The sequence below is a fragment of the Orcinus orca genome, chromosome 10 (genome assembly GCF_937001465.1).
Source record: "Orcinus orca chromosome 10, mOrcOrc1.1, whole genome shotgun sequence".
NCBI lineage: Eukaryota > Metazoa > Chordata > Mammalia > Artiodactyla > Delphinidae > Orcinus > Orcinus orca.
The window spans coordinates 40,389,878-40,408,312 of NC_064568.1; the positions used below are offsets into that span (position 1 = coordinate 40,389,878).

The 18,435-nt window shown below is 48.7% G+C and overlaps 1 protein-coding gene across 7 annotated transcripts in view; it reads right to left on the bottom strand.

Moving 5' to 3' along the window:
- KLHL18 (kelch like family member 18) overlaps positions 1-18,435 on the bottom strand; it is a 74,527-nt gene that overhangs the window by 23,535 nt on the left and 32,557 nt on the right. For 5 of the 7 annotated variants that reach the window (XR_007479834.1, XR_007479838.1, XR_007479837.1 and 2 more), the window contains 7 exons: positions 16,518-16,658; positions 11,854-12,052; positions 9,489-9,649; positions 7,893-8,029; positions 6,134-6,371; positions 2,134-2,238; positions 419-530 (listed from right to left, as the gene is read on the bottom strand). Coding sequence is in view for 2 of the 7 variants with exons in the window: in XM_033413077.2 (XP_033268968.2) it covers positions 419-530; positions 2,134-2,238; positions 6,134-6,371; positions 7,893-8,029; positions 9,489-9,649; positions 11,854-12,052; positions 16,518-16,658 (1,093 nt within the window). In the remaining 5 variants the exon portion in view is untranslated. The remainder of the gene's footprint in view (positions 1-418; positions 531-2,133; positions 2,239-6,133; positions 6,372-7,892; positions 8,030-9,488; positions 9,650-11,853; positions 12,053-16,517; positions 16,659-18,435) is intronic. The other 2 variants (XR_007479835.1, XM_004283872.4) reach the window with 1 other exon arrangement.

Below are 18,435 nucleotides of genomic sequence, written 5' to 3' on the forward strand. Positions count from 1 at the left end.
TCACAGCACTGACTGACTTTGGAGTGACCAGCAAGTGGCTCTCGAGATTTTTTTAAAAGAATAAATGCAATTTCAAACAAATTATCCAGAAGAATGCAACTATTTGAAAATTCACCCTCTGTATATGACTGGGCTTACTTTGGGCAGGAATTTCACCGGGTCTCACGCAGCATCCGCTGGGGAACTGAACAGGGTCGGGGTGGGGGTGGTATGGCCACACCCTACCTCTCTCCTTTGTGCACACTGGTTCCCATTCTTGGAAGCATTTCGGAGCATGTGGCAGATGGCCTGAGGCCCCTAGATGACACCTTACCTAGCAATGGCAAGGCTGAGGCTTTTCCCAAAGAATATCCTTTCAAAATAACTCTCAAAGAAAACAAGAGTGGGTGCCCTTAGCCCAGGAGGAGCCCAGACTCACACTATTGAAGATCTGCAAACCGTCATGGCCGCCTGACACGTATATCCTGCCCTCAAAGACTGTAACCCCTGCAGCACTGCGATTGGAGCTCATCGGGGTCACCACAGTCCACCTTCAGGAAAGAGGCAAAGTAGAAGGGGAGCCATGAGATTTGGTGTTCCTGCCCTCCCAAGACAGCTTAGAAGGATTCAGGGGAACTGTGCTGTGCTCCATCTCACCCTGGACAATCTCCCCACTTCTTATCGCCTCCCACACCACCTCTGCTAAGGGCTCACTCTGGCTGCCGCCTCTCACTTTAAGCTTCGGGCCCATAGCTGGTCATCTCTGCTGGCACTCAAAATTAACATCGCCCAAGCAAGACGTCTCTGACAGATCTGCTCCTCCATCACACTCCCTGGTCTCGATAATGGGACCACTAGCTACCTAGTTGCTATACTTATAATCTCAGCATTTTTATGACCTCTTCTCCATCATCCTCAACATTCTGTGGTCACCATGACCCCCCTGGTTTGCTTCCTAGTCACTGCTTGTCCCCATCCCACTACTGCTGCCCTAGCTCTGGCCTCTCACTGGACCACTGCAACAGTCCCCTTACAGGTGGCCTGGCTTTCAGAACATCCCCATTCCGATCCTGCACAGCACGTCCTCTAGTGAGGACTCCTGTTTCCTCTAAGGCAGAGTCCAAGTTCCTTAATGTGGTTCTTTACCACTTGGTCCTCATCCACTTTCCAGCTTTGCTTCCTGCCATGCGCCACCCACACCTGCTCCTCAACCACACACAGCTGTTTCTTATCTCCAAGCCTCTCTTCCTGCTGTCCCCCCACCTGGGATGCACGTCTCCCACTATCCACGATGGGTCTCCCCTTAGAAGACATCTCTGCAACCTGACTCTCCCCGCAAGCTGTGGGGAAGATGAGAGCCCTCCCCACTCTGTGCCCAAGAGCTCTAGACATAGGCACTCAAGGGAGGACGATCACCTTGTGCTGTGGCCCCAACAGACTAGGTGCTACTTAAGGATCTGAGACACCCTGCTCGCTGCCCGATACATAGTAAGTTGGTTAAGTGAATGGAATATTGGCTTAAAAGCACTGTGATGAATCCATTCTACTAATGTGCTTATATTGTTATAGTAAAAGCAGATTCAAATACTGAAATGAAGAACTCGGGCTAACCTTGCCAGTGTTTTCCAAAGAGTGTTCCGCAAAATAAGTCCACCAGATGGTGATAGGTGTTAGATAAAATGAAGTTAAAGAGGTTTCTCTGCCGCATAATTTTTCAGTCTTTAAAATAGTAATATGTATTATGGGAAGATGAGGCCTCTGGTGGTACAGACATCAATGTTTCCCAAGCTTCTCTGAGTATCTGAAATGTAACTTTTTTCCCCACAATCCTATCTTACCCACTTTGGAAAGGGCTGTTCATCTATTTCTCATCCCTTTTCACCTGCATTTCTATTAAAATGCGCTGATTTAGTTAAGAGGTACAGAGCATTAATAACTGTTTCCAAGTATCTAAGCAGACTGTTTTTAGAATTTATTTAATCATTCATTCATTTAACCAAAGGTTATTAAATGCCTATTATATGCAAGGTACTACAGGGGCTAAATAGGTGAGACATTCCCTATCCTTAGAAGCATGATTAAAAGATTGCAGTTCTGATTTTTCATACTCTGTTTAGCAAGCTCCAGTTGCCCCAGGGGAGCTGGAGTCCTTACTTGTCCGTCTCAGGTGAGTAGGTCTCCACAGAGTTGAGAGAAGAGTTGCCATCATAGCCACCACAGACGTAGATCTGCCCGTCCAGCACGACCGTCCCCATGGCACTGAAACAGAGGTGTCATCCCGATGGGCCTCAGACTTCTTGGGGCAACCTCTCACGCTCACTGAGAAGTAAACCTAGCCCCCAACTGCCTCTTTCTAGAACAGACCTAAATCCCAGGAATGTGACTAAGCAAAGTGTAACACTGAGGGGAAAGGAGCTGCCCTGTGATTCCTCTTGCCTCCTGCCCCCCTGCCTGGGGTTACTTCCTCTCCCTCCTCCTCAGTCCCTGATACGCTCATCTCCACCCTGCCATGCTCAGGGTCTGATTTACCTTTAAGGCCCAGGTCAAATTCCTCTCTCTCCTCCTCCAAAAGCCATCCTGCATTGCCCAGCAAGAATTACTCCCTCCCAACCCCACACTCCCAGAACAGCTCCTTTATCACAGCTCCTGTCAGTTGTCCATTCGTTCAGCACGTTTTCATCAGGCCCTCATGAGGCACACCGTCCCATGCACCAGGTTTAGAGAACTGAGCAAGCCAGACTCCTGCCCACGGGGTACCAGGAATCGACCCGCCACCTCTTAACAAGCGGGGACCTCCTGGAAGACTGGGGTCTCTATCAGTGTGACCCTCACAGTACTTAATGTGGTGCTTCGTACGTAACAAGCCCTCAACATACGTTTGTTGTGTTACCTTGATTTCCCCACGCAATTCACTATAAAGTTTGACAGACATCTTTCCATTACATACATGGCCCTGCATGTCCCCTAGTTTGTCTTAGTGGGTGAGGCAACAGCTTCTGTTTGTTTCGTACTTACTACACACATCAGGTGCTCCACACTTGCTATTTTCCACTCTCATCACATCCTGCATGAAGCATCACCATCACCACTGTATAGATGAGTAGCTGTGGCTTGGGGAGTCTGGGCTATCCTCTCAGGGCTGCCCAGAGAGAGGCATGCCTTAGATTTCAATGACACAAGTCTGATTCCCACACTGTTCATCATGCCAAGTTCTCCTAAGAATCTTCTACATAAAGCCTCATGAAAAATTAAACATGAATGCCAAGCTGCCCGATTCACTGTTTTCAAACCTGATGCTGGAGAAGATTAAAAATGAATCTGGGTGCCTAACAAATAGGAAGATAAACTGTACCAGGCTTTATAGCCCCCTTCCAAATGTACACAGCAAATCAAAGTGATACACACACACGATGTCCCTGAACCAGCCTGAAAGAGGAAAAGGACCTGCCTTGGGAGAGGACTGTGGGAAGGTCACAAACTCACTAGACATGTCACTATCCTTCTAGAAGTGGACAAAAGTAACAATTTAGGAGTTCAACAAAAATGTGAGGAAGAATTGAGAGGTGCCACAAAACTGTGTGAGATTAACTATCAACGAAACGGTAAAGACAGTGTGAAGAGACAAGGGGGAGAAATGCTGACCAGTGTGGACTGGATAAGGCATGGGAGAAGGCTCCACGCAAGCAGCCTGGAAGACTGGAGAAGGACAGGGAATGACGGCAGAAAGGAGGCTGTCACCAACTGGCAGGACAGAGGGTGTGTGGTTCATCAGGGGAGAAGTGACTATGAACATTTTAAGGTAGCCTGTAATTTAAAGGGGACGAAATGGAGCTGGGCCCACACTACTAATAACAGGGCATTAACCACAGTGAGGGAAAGGGCTACCCGGAGGGCTCCTCCCAGACAGCACTCCAAACCCTGTGACATCACAGCTGGCAAGTGGCCCAGAGCAGACACACAATGAACAACTGATTGACATCAAAGTGAAAAAGGCCCTCCTGGTTGGTGATATATATGGAGCAGTGAGTCATTCGAGGCCACAGAAAGCTGCAAAGTATCCAAGGAGCAAGAAGGGGAAGCACGGAAGCAGAGGTGGGGGGTGGGGGGAGGAAGGAACCATGAGAGTGTAGCTTACGGCTTCGGGAGGAGTAGATCTTATACACATATTTTTTCTTCCAAAATCAAAGCTACTTTGGCCTTTTGTGAATCTTACTGGTACAAAGGCAGATTCCCCCCTGCTCAAGGCCACAAACAAACACTACTGAACGTGATACACCATGTGTATCACGGACCATGTGTGACAGTTTTGTGTGACAGTTTCATGTGGCAAAGGACTTCCACACTGCAACATGACTCTTCTTCCTGACCACATGCAGTGACTTGATCTTTTTTTTTGGCGGTCACATGATCTTACAAGTAGAAAGCCCAAATCATGGCCAGACAAAGGGGTCTGTAAGGCAAATTCTCAGATGAGAGAATTACAAAGCAGAAAGGCCTTTAAAGGGCAACTGGTCCAGTGGTTTTCGAACTGCCCCTCTCAAAAAAAGTTTCATTTAACTTTTTCCTCCTAAAGTTGGGCATATGTCAAGGAAGCTCAATACATAAAAGGGATAAACACAGAGCTGTTCTGGTTAAACGGGTAGGGGGCCTTGGATGGCTGTCCTATCTTCCGTTAGTTTTGGAAGAGAAACATCAGAGCGTCATCTGAAACCATGATCTGGGGGCTTCCCTGGTGGCGTAGTGGTTAAGAATCTGCCTGCCAATGCAGGGGACACGGGTTTGAGCCCTGGTCCAGGAAGATTCCACATGCCATGGAGCAACTAAGCCCGTGCGCCACAACTACTGAAGCCCGTGCACCTAGAGCCCGTGCTCCACAACAAGAGAAGCCACCGCAATGAGAAGCCCACGCACCGCAACAAAGAGAAGCCCCGGCTCGCTGCGACTAGAGAAAGCCCACGTGCAGCAACGAAGACCCAACGCAGCCAAAAACAAACAAACAAACAAAACACCACAATCTGGGGCGGCTACCCCAAGGGTAGGAGAACACAGAGCCTGTCCAGTTACACTCTCCCCCTCCAAAGCTCCTGCCGTCCAACCATGACAATACCCCACACACGGCTGACATAAGGAAGGATGCTGCCAGTCACTTTGGCACTAAGAAGACTAAATGGAGGCACTATGTCTTCTTACTCAGGAAATGTGAGCAGGAGGAGACAAGTGGCTGGAAGGCGTTAAGAGAAATAAAGTCGGGACTTCCCTGGTGGCGCAGTGGTTAAGAATCCACCTGCCAATGCAGGGGACACGGGTTTGAGCCCTGGTCCAGGAGGATCCCACATGCCACGAAGCAACTCAGCCCGTGTGCCACAACTACTGAGCCTGTGCTCTAGAGCCCGCGTGCCTAGAGCCTGCGCTCTGCAACAAGAGAAGCCACCCGCAATGAGAAGCCCGCGCACCGCAAGGAAGAGTAAGGCTGGCCACAACTAGAGACAGCCTGCGCACAGCAATGAAGACCCAACGCAGCCCAAAATAAATAAATAAATAAAGTAATTAATTAAAAAATTTATTTAAAAAAAGAGATATAAATTCGGTCCACCTCACAACTAGCTGTGTGCTCATGCCTGGGGGACGTGTGGCATCCAGAAGTAAAGAGCATTGTTGTGGTTCACATACTCCCTGGTAGTGAAAGCACATGTGGGGCAGGGATCCTGGGGGAAAGAAAGTATAAAGAGGAACACCTCGGATTCCCTTTTATGACCAATAAAGTTAAATCCTCCTTATTCTTCAGGTTTCAACTTTAATCTCACCTCTTCCCTGAAATCTTCCAGATGTTCCAGTCCAGCTTCTCTCCTGCCTCGCGTCTTCCATAATACAAACCTTTAGTTCTTACCTGGCACTTAAATAATAATACAACTTCCACACGTCCCTGTCTTCCCTGTCTTGTCTCCCCAAGTTCCTCAAAGGACAAGGCAGGGGTTTTACTTTTAAGCAGATGGGGGCTGGCTTCCAGGAGGTACGGGCAGTGGCTGGCCTGGCTGCAGGGGATCCCCAGGCTGAAGCTAGCGTCTACTTTATAATGTGCCCTGCTTGTCTAGCGTGGTGTCCCCCAGATGCCTGGTGTGTATGCTCAGGACGTACAGACCGGCTCCCAGAATACCTTCTCTTGCTATTCATGCTCCCCACTCGGGTCCACGTGTCCGTCTCTGGGTTGTAGACCTCCACAGTGCTCAGCCGCAGCTGGCCGTCATACCCCCCGATGGCATAGAGGAGTCCATTCACCACGGCCACACCGACACGGCTGCGGGCTGTGGTCATGGGATGGCACTTCTCCCAGCGATTGGCGATGGGGTCGAACACTTCCACCACATTCAGGGAATCACCTGCATAAAAATTTGCTACTCAAATTAAAACAAATGAGACCGCTCGTTTAGATCACAGCTGTTGCGCAATGATTATACGGAATGTTCAACTTCGTCCTATCAGCTCTTCCCGCAGAAATTACTCAAGCCAGGAGGGCCCACTAAGAAACTGCAGCCATGATAACCTCAAACTTAATTCTTTAAGGAAAATCAGAATCAGACAGGAGGCATTTATTTACTTTCTAGAGAGGGCAGTTTTAAGTTGCAAGGAGGTTCTTCACCTGCTTAAAGGCAGAGGTGAAGGCAAATGGAACCACTATTTCCCCGACACAGAGCAGGAGATGGCTTCCAATGCGGCTCTCACTTCCTAGCGGTGACCCTGGGCAAGCTGCTTTGTATCCCCATCTTCTGTTCTCACATGTGAAATAATCTCCATAGCAGAGTTCCCATGAGGATTAAATGATATAATATGTAAAACACCTAGCACAGTTCTAGAATATACCAAGTGCTCAATAAACAGTAGTCACAGAAGCAAGGAATAATAACTCCAACCCTACCGTTTTCATCAGTTTTTTAAGATCAAATAAAATAACCCCCTCCCTGTTTTATTCTGCTTTGGGACACTCAGCACCTGCCACGCTCTAGCATTTACTAGTTGAGGACTTACCTTTTCCAGGTCATATGGTTAACAAGTAGCGTAGGCCAGTACCCACCTCCCATTAACTTTCAATTAAAAACAAAACTGCCCAGGACTGCCCACCAGCTCCCCACCTCCCACAAGCTTGGGCTGACTCTGAAAAGGCCTGGCCTTCACATCCAAGGTGACGACTCCCTGTGCCACTGCACTGCAAGGATTCAGGTGTCTCCCCTGCCCTCTCCTAGACTGCTACTGCCCTGCAGTGGTGCCTGGGGTGGGCAGGAGTGGGGGTGCCCCATGGAGGTTTCCTGAAAACTTGACTGTATAATACAAGAACTGCCAATAATACACGGACTACAAGGCATGTGGGTTTCACTGGAGGTAAGAGGTGAAGAGTAAAAAGTATTGATAGTGCAGACCGTGCATATTTGGAGAATCTTCCTTCTTACGGTGACACTCTCACAGTCTAAGCCCAGAGATCCACATGACTGAATGTGATTAGCCTGGTAACAGAACTGGGTCTCTGATTATATCCTATCCAAAGCTGAGTAAATCCCATAGGTGACGTGATATTAGGGGAAGAGTGCAGGCTCAGGAACCAGGACCTGAGTTCTAGTCCTTGCTCAGCCAAAAGACTTGTGTGAACATAGCTAAAGTTCTCTGGGCCTGCCTCGACGTCCCCATTGTGAAGGAAGGGGGCCAGGCCTCTGGGGTTTCTAAAGGGCCCTTTTGCGTTGATATTCTGCTTCAATGGTATTAATATCTGACATGCGCTAACTGCAGAACAACTATATAAAATCAAGAGGGATAAAGGTGGTGACATGCAAGGGGGAGGAAGCAGAGGGCCAGGCTAGGTTGTTTGGTGCTTCTTCAACCACGGCATCCAAGACAGGGTTCTACAAAGGGGAGCTGCAAGATACCTGCTGAGTTGAGGCCCCCCACGGCATAGATGAGCCCAGCGATAGATGTGCAGCAGCGAGGCCGAGTTCTGAAAGCTGGCAGGTGGGGCCGGCGCTCTGGCATGAGGTGATAGTCCTTTGCTTCATCCACCAGGTCCCTGGAATAAAGTGCAAGATGCTAGGACAGGAGGTATTCTCTCCGCTTGGCCCACATTTGTAGGTCTGAGCCTGGCTCCCCCAACCACAACTGCAGGGGAAACATGGGAGGAGAAGCCTTCTGGAAGGTTTGGTCTCAAAGAACCCAGGTGAGTCCAGGGGAAACTATACACAGCTATTGGGACGTGCTCAGCATTGGAGGGGCAAGATGAGCAGAGCCCATCTCTGTTAGTTTAACAGAAGAAAAACAGGGTGTTCCCTAAAATAGCTAGCCTTGGGGAGGTTCAACAAGCTGCTCGCATCCTGCTGCCACTCAGACCCAGCTCTTCCTTTCCATCCCTATGGCTCACACCCAGCAATTAACCATCTCACCCGGACTGTGGCAGCAGAAGCCAACTGCTCCTGAGAGATCTCCCTGCCTCCAGCCCCACCCCACCATTCCAGCCTCCACACTGGGGTCCAAGCTGGTTTTCTAAGACCCTTCGATAACTGCCCACTGCCTACAGAACAAAGCTCAAACTCCCCCAACAGCACCCTTGAGACTGCTCCTCACAGGGTCTCAGCTACCTCCAGCCATACCTCCACCCCTCCCTGACACACACACTTTCACGCTGCGTGGACCACGCCACTGACTCCCTCCTGAACCAGCTGTGAATATGAGGAGCAGCTTGAAGGAAGATGCGTATTTTCCTCTGCTGCTCTACTTTTATAACAATCCTTCTACAGGGCTGCCGTCTCCTGAGCTGTTTTGGTGGCTCTGCTGCACCCTGTTGTTTTTGATTTACTCCGGGTAACAGTTTTGCATGCTGCTAAACATGCCCCACCCCTGCCCATCACTGTAGCTGGGCAGACCCACCTGAGGCCAGCACACTGACTAATGTTTACTGAAGAGGATGAGGAGCCCCAGGAAGTCACCAATAAGTCAGCTGCTGGTGTGGACAGGGTCCGGGCAGGCAGTATAGACGCCTGTAGGTCCACAAACAGCTCAATGGAAGGAGATGCCAGAAAATCCTCAAATAACTTAGGGGAGGAAGCCCCTTTTGCCTTGATGCTCCCATGCGGCACATTTCTTTGCCCAAAGGTGAGAGACTCAGGCTCTTCCAGGTTCTAGACAGAAAGCAGATCAATCTGTGTGCTGTGAATTAAGAACGACCACTCCAGGGCTTCCCTGGTGGCACAGTGGTTGAGAGTCTGCCTGCCGATGCAGGGGACACGGGTTCGTGCCCCGGTCCAGGAAGATCCCGCATGCCGTGGGGTGGCTGGGTCCATGAGCCATGGCTGCTGAGCCTGTGCTCCGCAACGGGAGAGGCCACAACAGTGAGAGGCCCGCGTACCGCAAAAAAAAAAAAAAAAAAAAAAGAACGACCACTCCAAATCCTTCCTCCCCCAAGCTAACTGGCCAAGTTCTCTTCTCCGTCCAGACCCTCGGCATCATCCTCGTGCAGGCCGACCTCTGCTCACCTGCATTTGTGGCAGCAACGCACCAGGTCATCCTGCTGCACTCGGTCTGACAGGAACTGGGGCCGGCAGAGGGGCAGGCGGATATTGGACAGCAGCTCAGGCAGGCAGGGTCCCCTCTGCTCCCGGTCGTATCTGATCCAGGCCAACACGGCCTCAAAGACCTGCCACAATAGAGAGGGGAAGCTCTGGAGGCAACTCCTCCACCCAGAGGCCACACCCCTGTACCCTCCAATCTCAAACCCTCTGCTCCCTACACTGGGCCCACCAATCTTTCCTCCTGCTTGTCTCCTGAATCCACTGTTTTCTCTCCACGTCCCCAGCTACCCCATTCAGCCCACTCTCTTGAAAGGCAAGCCTAGGTTACTGCAACACCTTCCTGGCTTTCATTATGACTTCCTAACGAAAACCTGTCAAAGCTTCCTTCTTCCTTCCTGTACTGTAACAAAGTGCTGTTGACCTTCCGTCCCACTGCTCCTGCACCCTCTTCTCTAGCCAGGCCGGCTGTCCCCTTTACCTCGAATGCCCCCATCTCTTCCTTTCCATCTAAACTCATTTCCATTTCTTTTAAGGCCTGGATCCAGATCCGTGTTCTCCAAGGAGGCTTCCCTAAGGGCTCTGGTCACAAGGATATCTCCCTCTAAAGCCCCACAGCCCTTGTAGAATGCATCACTGCAATAGATGTGAGCTGCCCTGGGTCATATTACCTAGTGGAAGAGCCAGGGACAGAACCCCTTGCTCTTGGGACGGGGTTCTTTCCTACAAATCTCAGGGCCCACACTGCTGAGCTCAGAGTTCACTTTTCTAACGGTCACTAATACGGAGGGGTGAGGACTCTTCAGACGTTAAGGAAATGAGCTGAGTTGGGACTAACATCCCAACGGCTTGCCTCCTGGAGCCTGGGGCTCCTTCTGCCGAGGCAGCTTCATGATAGGCCAGGACTCATGACCAACTGACCAGATGAGCAGAGGCCTTGCCGCAGTGGTGCTCTGGGTGCCTGCAGGGCCAGGTCCAATTCCCCCCACATCCGACGCCCTTCACCACCCAGCCCTCGTCACCCTCTGCTCAAAGAAACATTGACTCACTGTCCTCTTAAGACACCTTGCACCACACTTTTGTTGAACAGAAAGGATGTCCTTCACTCCTCTCCGGCTACTAACACCCTACACTCTCATTTAATCTTTTCTTGACCGCTCCAAGAAGATGTCTTCTTTGTCCTCAGAGGACCCTGTGATCACCCACACCTCACCTTGCCAATAGCTTCACCTCCTCTTCCATGCAACCAACTCCACTTAGCCTTGGGCATGGCTCCCTCTCAGGTCCCCTGCAGCCTATTTCCTCACCTTTCTCTCACCCGACACGGATTCCAAGGGTCATTATTCCCATGCTAGTCTCCTATCTCTCTTAATCACACTTACCTGGAAAAAAATCTGTACCCTGGTGAAGTCCAGCTCTTTATATCCAATTCACCCCCTACCCTGCACCAGTATATGCAGCTGATAGAAAACACACAACAGGGCTGACCAGCTCATACTGAACTTGTGACTGAAAATCTCATCTGGCCATGCTTCCTATCCAGCCCTCTCCATTTCCCGAGCTTCGTCCATTTACTCTCCCCCTTTCCTAGAGGACTGGTTCATACCTTTTCATCTCTCCTCAAACGTCTAACATTCCTCCCTCATCCTCACTCTCAGCTGAGAACACAGAAACAAACAAGAAGAGAGTGTGAATAAAAACTCCTGGCATCTCCCTTCCCACCCATCCTCCCCCTGCGCTGGGCATGTGCTCTCCTTCTCCCTCTTGTGGCCGTGGATGCGAACAGCCTAAGCTCCTCTCAAACACACACCCCGTGCCCTACACTCTGTCTCTTCTCACTTACCCCAGGACACCATTCTCCCTTTTCTCCTACATTACCAATTCTTCCCTCTCTTCCAGAAAATTCCCATCAGCAGTCCAACTGTACTGTAATTTCTCTCATCTTAAAAAAAACAAAAGCCTCTTGACTTCATGTCCCCCGCCCAGCAACTGCCCCCACGCTCTACTCTCCTTTAGAGTTTAAGACTCTTTCAGAAAGTTATCTATGCTCATTTCTGGTTCACAGAAACATTATTTCTAATAGTAAATTTTGGAAATAACCTGAACATTGAAGAATGAGGGTCACAGGGTTGATAAAAATCAGCTGAATATTATTTAGACACTAAAATGTATAAAAAGTTTTCAAGAAAAATGCATACAGTATGATAAAGCAAACCCATAATAAACAACAGCTGCACACACACCATGATCTACATTTTGAAAAAAGTAAAATAGAAAACAAAGGTGAGAAAGAGCAGCAGCCCCCATGTCACCTCTGGACTGCTCTACAGACCTGCTCCTCTGATTTCACGTTCAGCTCATCCCGAGACACCAGCTCAAGCACGTCTTCCACGGGCAGGGCCAGGAACTCTTCCGACATGGACACCTCCACAAAGTGCTGGTGGATGAAGCTGTTGGCCGCGTCGTATAGCACGGCACACATCATGGTCTCAGCAAACTGGCGTACACCCAGGCAGTTTTTGGGGTGAAGCCTTTTGGCGTAAGAGAAGATAAAAAGAAAAAAGTTAGAGGAAGAATGTTATCTTTGATCATTCTCAAGTTGGTTCTGGGTAGAGTTACAGAATGGAAAAAAAAACAAGCTCTGTCCTCAGCTTTAGTGGAAACCCCCTGTGTGACATCAGGTGAGCTTCTCTGGGACTCAACTTGTAAAGGTATAAAAATAAGGCAGGGCCTTTCCTGGTGGCGCAGTGGTTAAGAATCCGCCTGCCAACGCAGGGGACACGGGTTCAAGCCCTGGTCCGGGAAGATCCCACATGCCGCAGAGCAGCTAAGCCCGTGCGCCACAACTACTGAGTCTGCACTCTATAGCCTGCAAGCCAGAACTACTGAAGCCCACACGCACCACAACTATTGAAGCCCGCACGCCTAGAGCCTGTGCTCCTCAACAAGAGAAGCCACCACAATGAGAAGTCTGCACACCACAATGAAGAGTAGCCCCTGCTCGCCGCAACTAGAGAAAGCCTGCACGCAGCAACAAAGACCCAACGCTGCCAAAAAAAAAAACCAAAAAACAAAAAACACGGCAGATTATCCTCAAAGGAGCCTGCCTCTTGGGCCTAGTGCTCCGTGTGTCTATGTGAAGTGAGTTCTCTGGGAAGTCCTGGGAAGCAGCTCTCGGGAGAGAAGAATAGAGCACATACTGGAAAACTTTGCTTTCTTTCAGTGGTTGACATTCTTGATTGAATGTCCGCCTCTGGTCACCGGGAAGGCCCTGAAGATGTAGAATCAGAGTTTAAACCACATGGAGAAATGACTTCTTTAATATCAGGACCCTTACACTTTTTTCTTTCCTTTTTTTTTAAACAAAAAGAGGCTCTATGGGCCCAACTGTTCAGTCAACAGCGGCAGCTATCACTTATATGGCACCATCAGTGAGTCAAGTACTTTGCCAGGGTTTCTAGACACATTCTCCAGGATCTTTTAAACAACACTCCACAATAGTAATTGCTCTCATTTTTAGGTGGAAAACTGAGGCTTGGAGAAACTAAGAAATGTGCTCATCGTCCCTCTACAAGCAAGTGGTGGTGCTGAGATTGAACTCTGGCCTTTTGTGCACATTCCCACAGTCCTGAGACAGACCTTCACTCATCAGGGCCAGGGAAACCCAGGGTAAATTCTGACCCTGCCACACTGGGCAACTTGGGTGGATTCCTTAGGCTCCTCAAGTGTCAGTAATAGCCTCGTCTAGAAAAAGGTGATGACAACAGCTACTCACCTCCTAGGTCTGTGGCCATGACTAAGTAGGAATGTAGGAAACGCATCCGACATGGTGCTTGGTATGAAGTTAGCTTCTGGTTTAATTTATATTATGTTTGTTTTTCTTACTACTATTACACCTGAGAAAATTCCAAATGAGCCGAATGTGGTTCCAAAATCTTGCTGACAGCAGTGGACCATGGGGGATATGGCTTTTCTTATTTTGATTTTGTGACTGACAATCTTGTGATGGGAGATGGTACATATTAGATTAAAATTGCCCAGGTTTACTCTTTGTGAGAACGCTTTCTCTTCCCCTTCTCCCCCATATTGATTTAAGGGTTACAGTAAGCTATACTTACTAATCAATATTCACCATTGCCCACTGCCAGTAGCAGACCTGTCAGGGACTGAAAGGGCAGAGCATCTCAGGAGCCTGGCTTTATGACTAGTCTAAATTCTGCATAGCTGTTGTTTCGTTCCAGCCTAAACTGTCTCTGTCCATTGTTTTGGAAACGTAGGCCATTTCCAAAGGCCAAGGAAACATAAGCATTGAGCACCCCTGGGCAAGCAGCATGGCCCAGGGAGAAATACGGGACTCAGGGTCAGAATGTCAGCTCAGTCATCTGTCAAGTAACGTTAGCCTTTCTCCTGGTTGAGACTTGTTAAAAGCACGTATGGCAGATCAGATACGAGGACAGACCCTCCCTGGGCCTCTACAGCATGTGCTTCACTCATTCTTACTACTCTGATATCAAGTCAAGAGGAGGGTTCAAATACCATGGACAAGGAACTGGATAGAGTCCAAAGACGCGGGAAAGGATGATCCACTTTGCTGACTGGCACACATTTCCATCCTTTCCCTCCCAGGTTAGGATTCCTGCGCCTCACCTTTGGTTGTCTTTGACTGGCTTGGAATAATTGAGCACAAAACACACTTTCCACTGAAGTGGGCTTTCACATCTAAGAGGGTAGGATGTGGGGAGCCTGTCTGTAAGCCAACTGGTGGGGAAAAAGGAGGGAGAGCTGCGATGCAGGAGAGGGGACCATTCAGGAGAAGGAGGAAGACAAGAGGGACAATAACCCAAAGGGCAGATAGAGACCCATATCTGTCAATAGCCACTTCACAACCTCCTTCCTTGCTGACATAGCTTGACCATGATAAGATGTAATGCTTTATCGGAGGTAGGAAGCAGTGACTTGAATTAAATAAGTTATTGGCTTGGTTCACTGACGCATCTGATGTTCTGATCCAGTTCTGAGAGAAGAATTTTGGAAAATACACACCTCCAATCCTCACCTAAAAACAAGGAGGTCCATTCATCTGAAGGCTGGAAAAGGAGCCACAGAAAAAAATCAACCCCCAACCTCATGGGAAAAAAGAAAAAAAAAATCAGCAGGCTGAATATCTAACAGGCGAAATGGCTTCAGGAACTACTGCTTTAAGAATTCTGACGGCTTTGCAGCTTTTCTGTGCTCAGTCATGCCCTGTCCTTTTCACAACCGCTCAGGATGGTTTCCCTCAAGTCTTTAGTAATCAAACCTTGAAACTGAAGGGCCCACATGCTTGTCTTCAAGAACACACAGGAAGGGGGCAGCTGGGAGACTCCATCACACTCTGCAGCCAGGCTCAGGGAGAACCACCCCCAGGAACACAGGCAGTGATGGTAGCTATTGAAAAGAAAACAGAAAGGCCAAACCTCTGGGGCCTGTGGCAGAGAATAGAAACAGGAATAAGGTGTGAGTTTAGGCTTCAGAAGGGGGCTCCCAATGCTGAACAGAAAAATGTCAAGGACAGACTCAAAACATCAGGCTTTGTGCTTTAAGTACCTTTTCCTAATATGTCACTGGTGCATGTAAAAACTGCACTGGTCTAAAAATCACTTTTCTAAGCATCTTTTTACATGACACTACTTTATAATAGAGCCTGGATCCAGTGTTGACAGTGAGGAACTCAAAAGCCCCTAGGTGGAGCTGTTGTCCCCTTGTGAGAATGGCCAACTTCACCCTTTCCACAGGGCCTTACTTAGTCATTCTCCAAATTCTGTGGGAATACAGAGATGAACCAAGTCCAGTCTCTGTCCTTAAGCTCGCAAATGAGTAGGACAGTGTGTGCCCTACAGCCCATCACACGCAGCTCTCTAGGCTGACCCAGAAGGCATCCTAGGGCAGGTCAAGCCAGGCTCTGGGGCTGCACTCACTACGTGGTCTCCAGCTGCAAAACCCGAACAGGACCACCTACCTCCCAACGAAACCAGCACAGAGTGCCCCTGCGTGTTAGCATCATTACCACGGTCGTTAAGGCCATCTGCACACACAGCAGTGCTCACTGATGCCCGTGAGCACCACATAGGCAGGATGTGGACCTCAGGCAGGGTCCACAGAGCTGCTAAGTGAGTTGAGCTGGTGGAACAGAAATGGGGGAGGGAGAGGTTGGTTCTAAGAGGGGATGAGGTTCAGGAGGCCAGGTCTGAGGCAGAGGAATGCTGGTCTTCAGGCCAGGGGCCTTGTGATCAGAGGAGATCAGGCGGAGCCAGGCTTTGGAGAGACCACAGACAGAGGGGCACTGTTCTGGTTTCTCCCTGCCTGTGTGTAGCCCAGCACTAACCCTCACCCCCAAGCCTCTAGTGGTTAAAGGCAGCTTTTACCTTGTGACTACGAGCTCTGCCTCTTGAGGGGGAGGAAGAGCCTTCTTATTTGCTCAGTCCTCAAAAGGTCATGGCCAAGTACTAGACATAGGTAGGGGTATAATCCATGGTCCTTACTCTAAAGGAACATATAATGATTGCTCCCAGGGGACTGAAGGGGACAGAGAATTCCAGGAGGTGAAATTTGGGTGGGCTCTTGCAGAGCAGAAGGAAAAAGGAAGGCCAAGAAATTCAAGGAGGGAGAAGGATCTAAACAAAGAGGGAGACAGCTATGGAACAGTGAGGGAGCACTGAATAAATCTGGTGGTGGCTGGTTAGATTGGACAGAGAGGACCAGAAGAAGAGGTGCATGTCAGACCAAGGGAGAGTACAGGCAAGGCTCCATAAATCATGTTCCTGAAAGGTTCATCCCAAAGAACTGGGTACTGCTTGATGCTGATTTCAAGAAAGGGCATTTCCTCAGAGTTATCTTCCCATCTCACTCCCTTCATGAGACTCTCCATGCCCCCAAAGACTCATCAAACTGGCAGGGGATCCCAGAAATGACACGGTCTGCTCCCCGACACAGGCCAGGCCCATCACATCACCTCACCGTTCTCGGAGGAATGTGCAGCAGGCGTCTTTGATGCTCTGCAACTGCAGGAAACTCGCCCCCATCAGCAACGACTGGACGTTTTGCTGGTCAATGGCAAGGTGACCGTTGTAGGCAAAGTTGATCAGAGCTTCCAGGGCGCTAGAGGAGAGGAAAGATGCTCTTCAGAGATGGTGTTCGGCCCACAGGATACTCAGGCCCTAAGTAAGCTGACATTGTTACCTGAGGAACGGATGGGCCCCGCTCTCAAATACATTTAGCCCATGCCCTTTGAGAATCTACCTGAATGGAATAATTACTTCACCATAGCTATCATTCTATTTCTTAGGTTGTCTTTACTGCCCAAATGATTTTATTATAGAAGGTTCTGAAAAGACAAAGCAATGACCCAGAATCTCACTACTGAGTCAACTGTAGTCATTTTTCTAGATTAATTTCCATTTCCTATTTGCCTGCATGCTTAAGTTGTATGGATATAATCATGTAATACTTATGAAGCCCTTTCCCATGTTTCTACACTGACTTCATGTTCAACTTTCTTTTTTTTTTTTGGCCATGCCACGCGGTTTGTGGGATCTCAGTTCCCCCTGACCGGGGATTGAATGTGGGCCATGGCAGTGGGAACGCTGACTCCTAACCACTAGATCGCCAGGGAACTCCCCATGTTTGACATTTTCAACGGCTGCTATAAAGTAATCCAACATGTAAATGTGCTATAATTTATTTCCTTTATTGGTAAGCATAATAGCTTTTATAAATAACATTTTTGGATTATTTCTTTGGGATAAGTTTCCAGCCTGAGGTTTCCAACATTTTTTTCTGCCTTCCAATTCACACCAAGAATGAAATCCAAATTCTGTCTATAGGGCTGTATGTGGTCTGGCCCCTTTCCATCTCTCTGACCTCATCACCTTCCACTCTTCCCCCTCACTCTATTCCAATATGCTGAACACACTCTCACTTCAGGGCCTTCGCACTGGCTACTCCCTCTGTTTGAACGGCTCCTCCCCCAGATGTCTTGCTCCCTCACTCCAACTAAGGTCTTGGCTCAAATATCACCTCATCACAGAGGGCTTTCCTGATCACCCTGAAATAGCACAGACCCTCACCATCATTCGCTAGCCTTTATTCTGCTTTACCTTTTTCACATCACTTTCACTTCCCAGCCATATCATGTATGTATTTGTTTACTGCCAGATGGCCACTACTAGCAAGTTGGAATAATAAGAGGTGCTTTCTATTTCCTCTGCTATACCTCAGTACCTACAGCAGCACAGATCACAGGTTCTCAGTCTATCTGTTAAATGAAGCACTTGGATGGTGCATGGTGATTAGCATGGCTCTGTCAGACACAGACCTCAGAGATGAGAGTGTACAACTGCCCTTGGATATAGACACACTTCTATGTCTTTCATTACAAGTAGCTGGCCTGAGATTGCACCCTTGCAGTGGGTATACAGATCCTCTCCATGTACTGAAGCAAATCACCTTCAATCAACCGGAAGGTACCATACAGTTTCCTAGCTCCTTTCCTTCAAGTTTTCACCATGGGGAGATTAAGACGTTAGGCAACAAATGACAGCTTACTGGCTAATATTTTGGAGTCATCGGTTTATTTATTGTCTCTCTCCCAACAAGAATCATCTTGCGTGTCCTGTTTGCTCTGCATGCCCAGACCCCAGAACAATGCCAGGTACATAGTAGGTGCACAGTGGACCCTTGGATGTAGCCTAGGTTATAAACACACAGCCTCAGTTCACAGACTTGCAGTAAAATCTTTTAAGTCATATAAATATGCCTTTTTCCTTTCAAGGCCCCAAAAGGCATACTGTGGAATATGTTTATATAAAGCCTTCATACAGAAGTCAGGAAAGTATTTCTGTAAAGACGGTCTAGATGTAAGGATAACTTTAAGTAA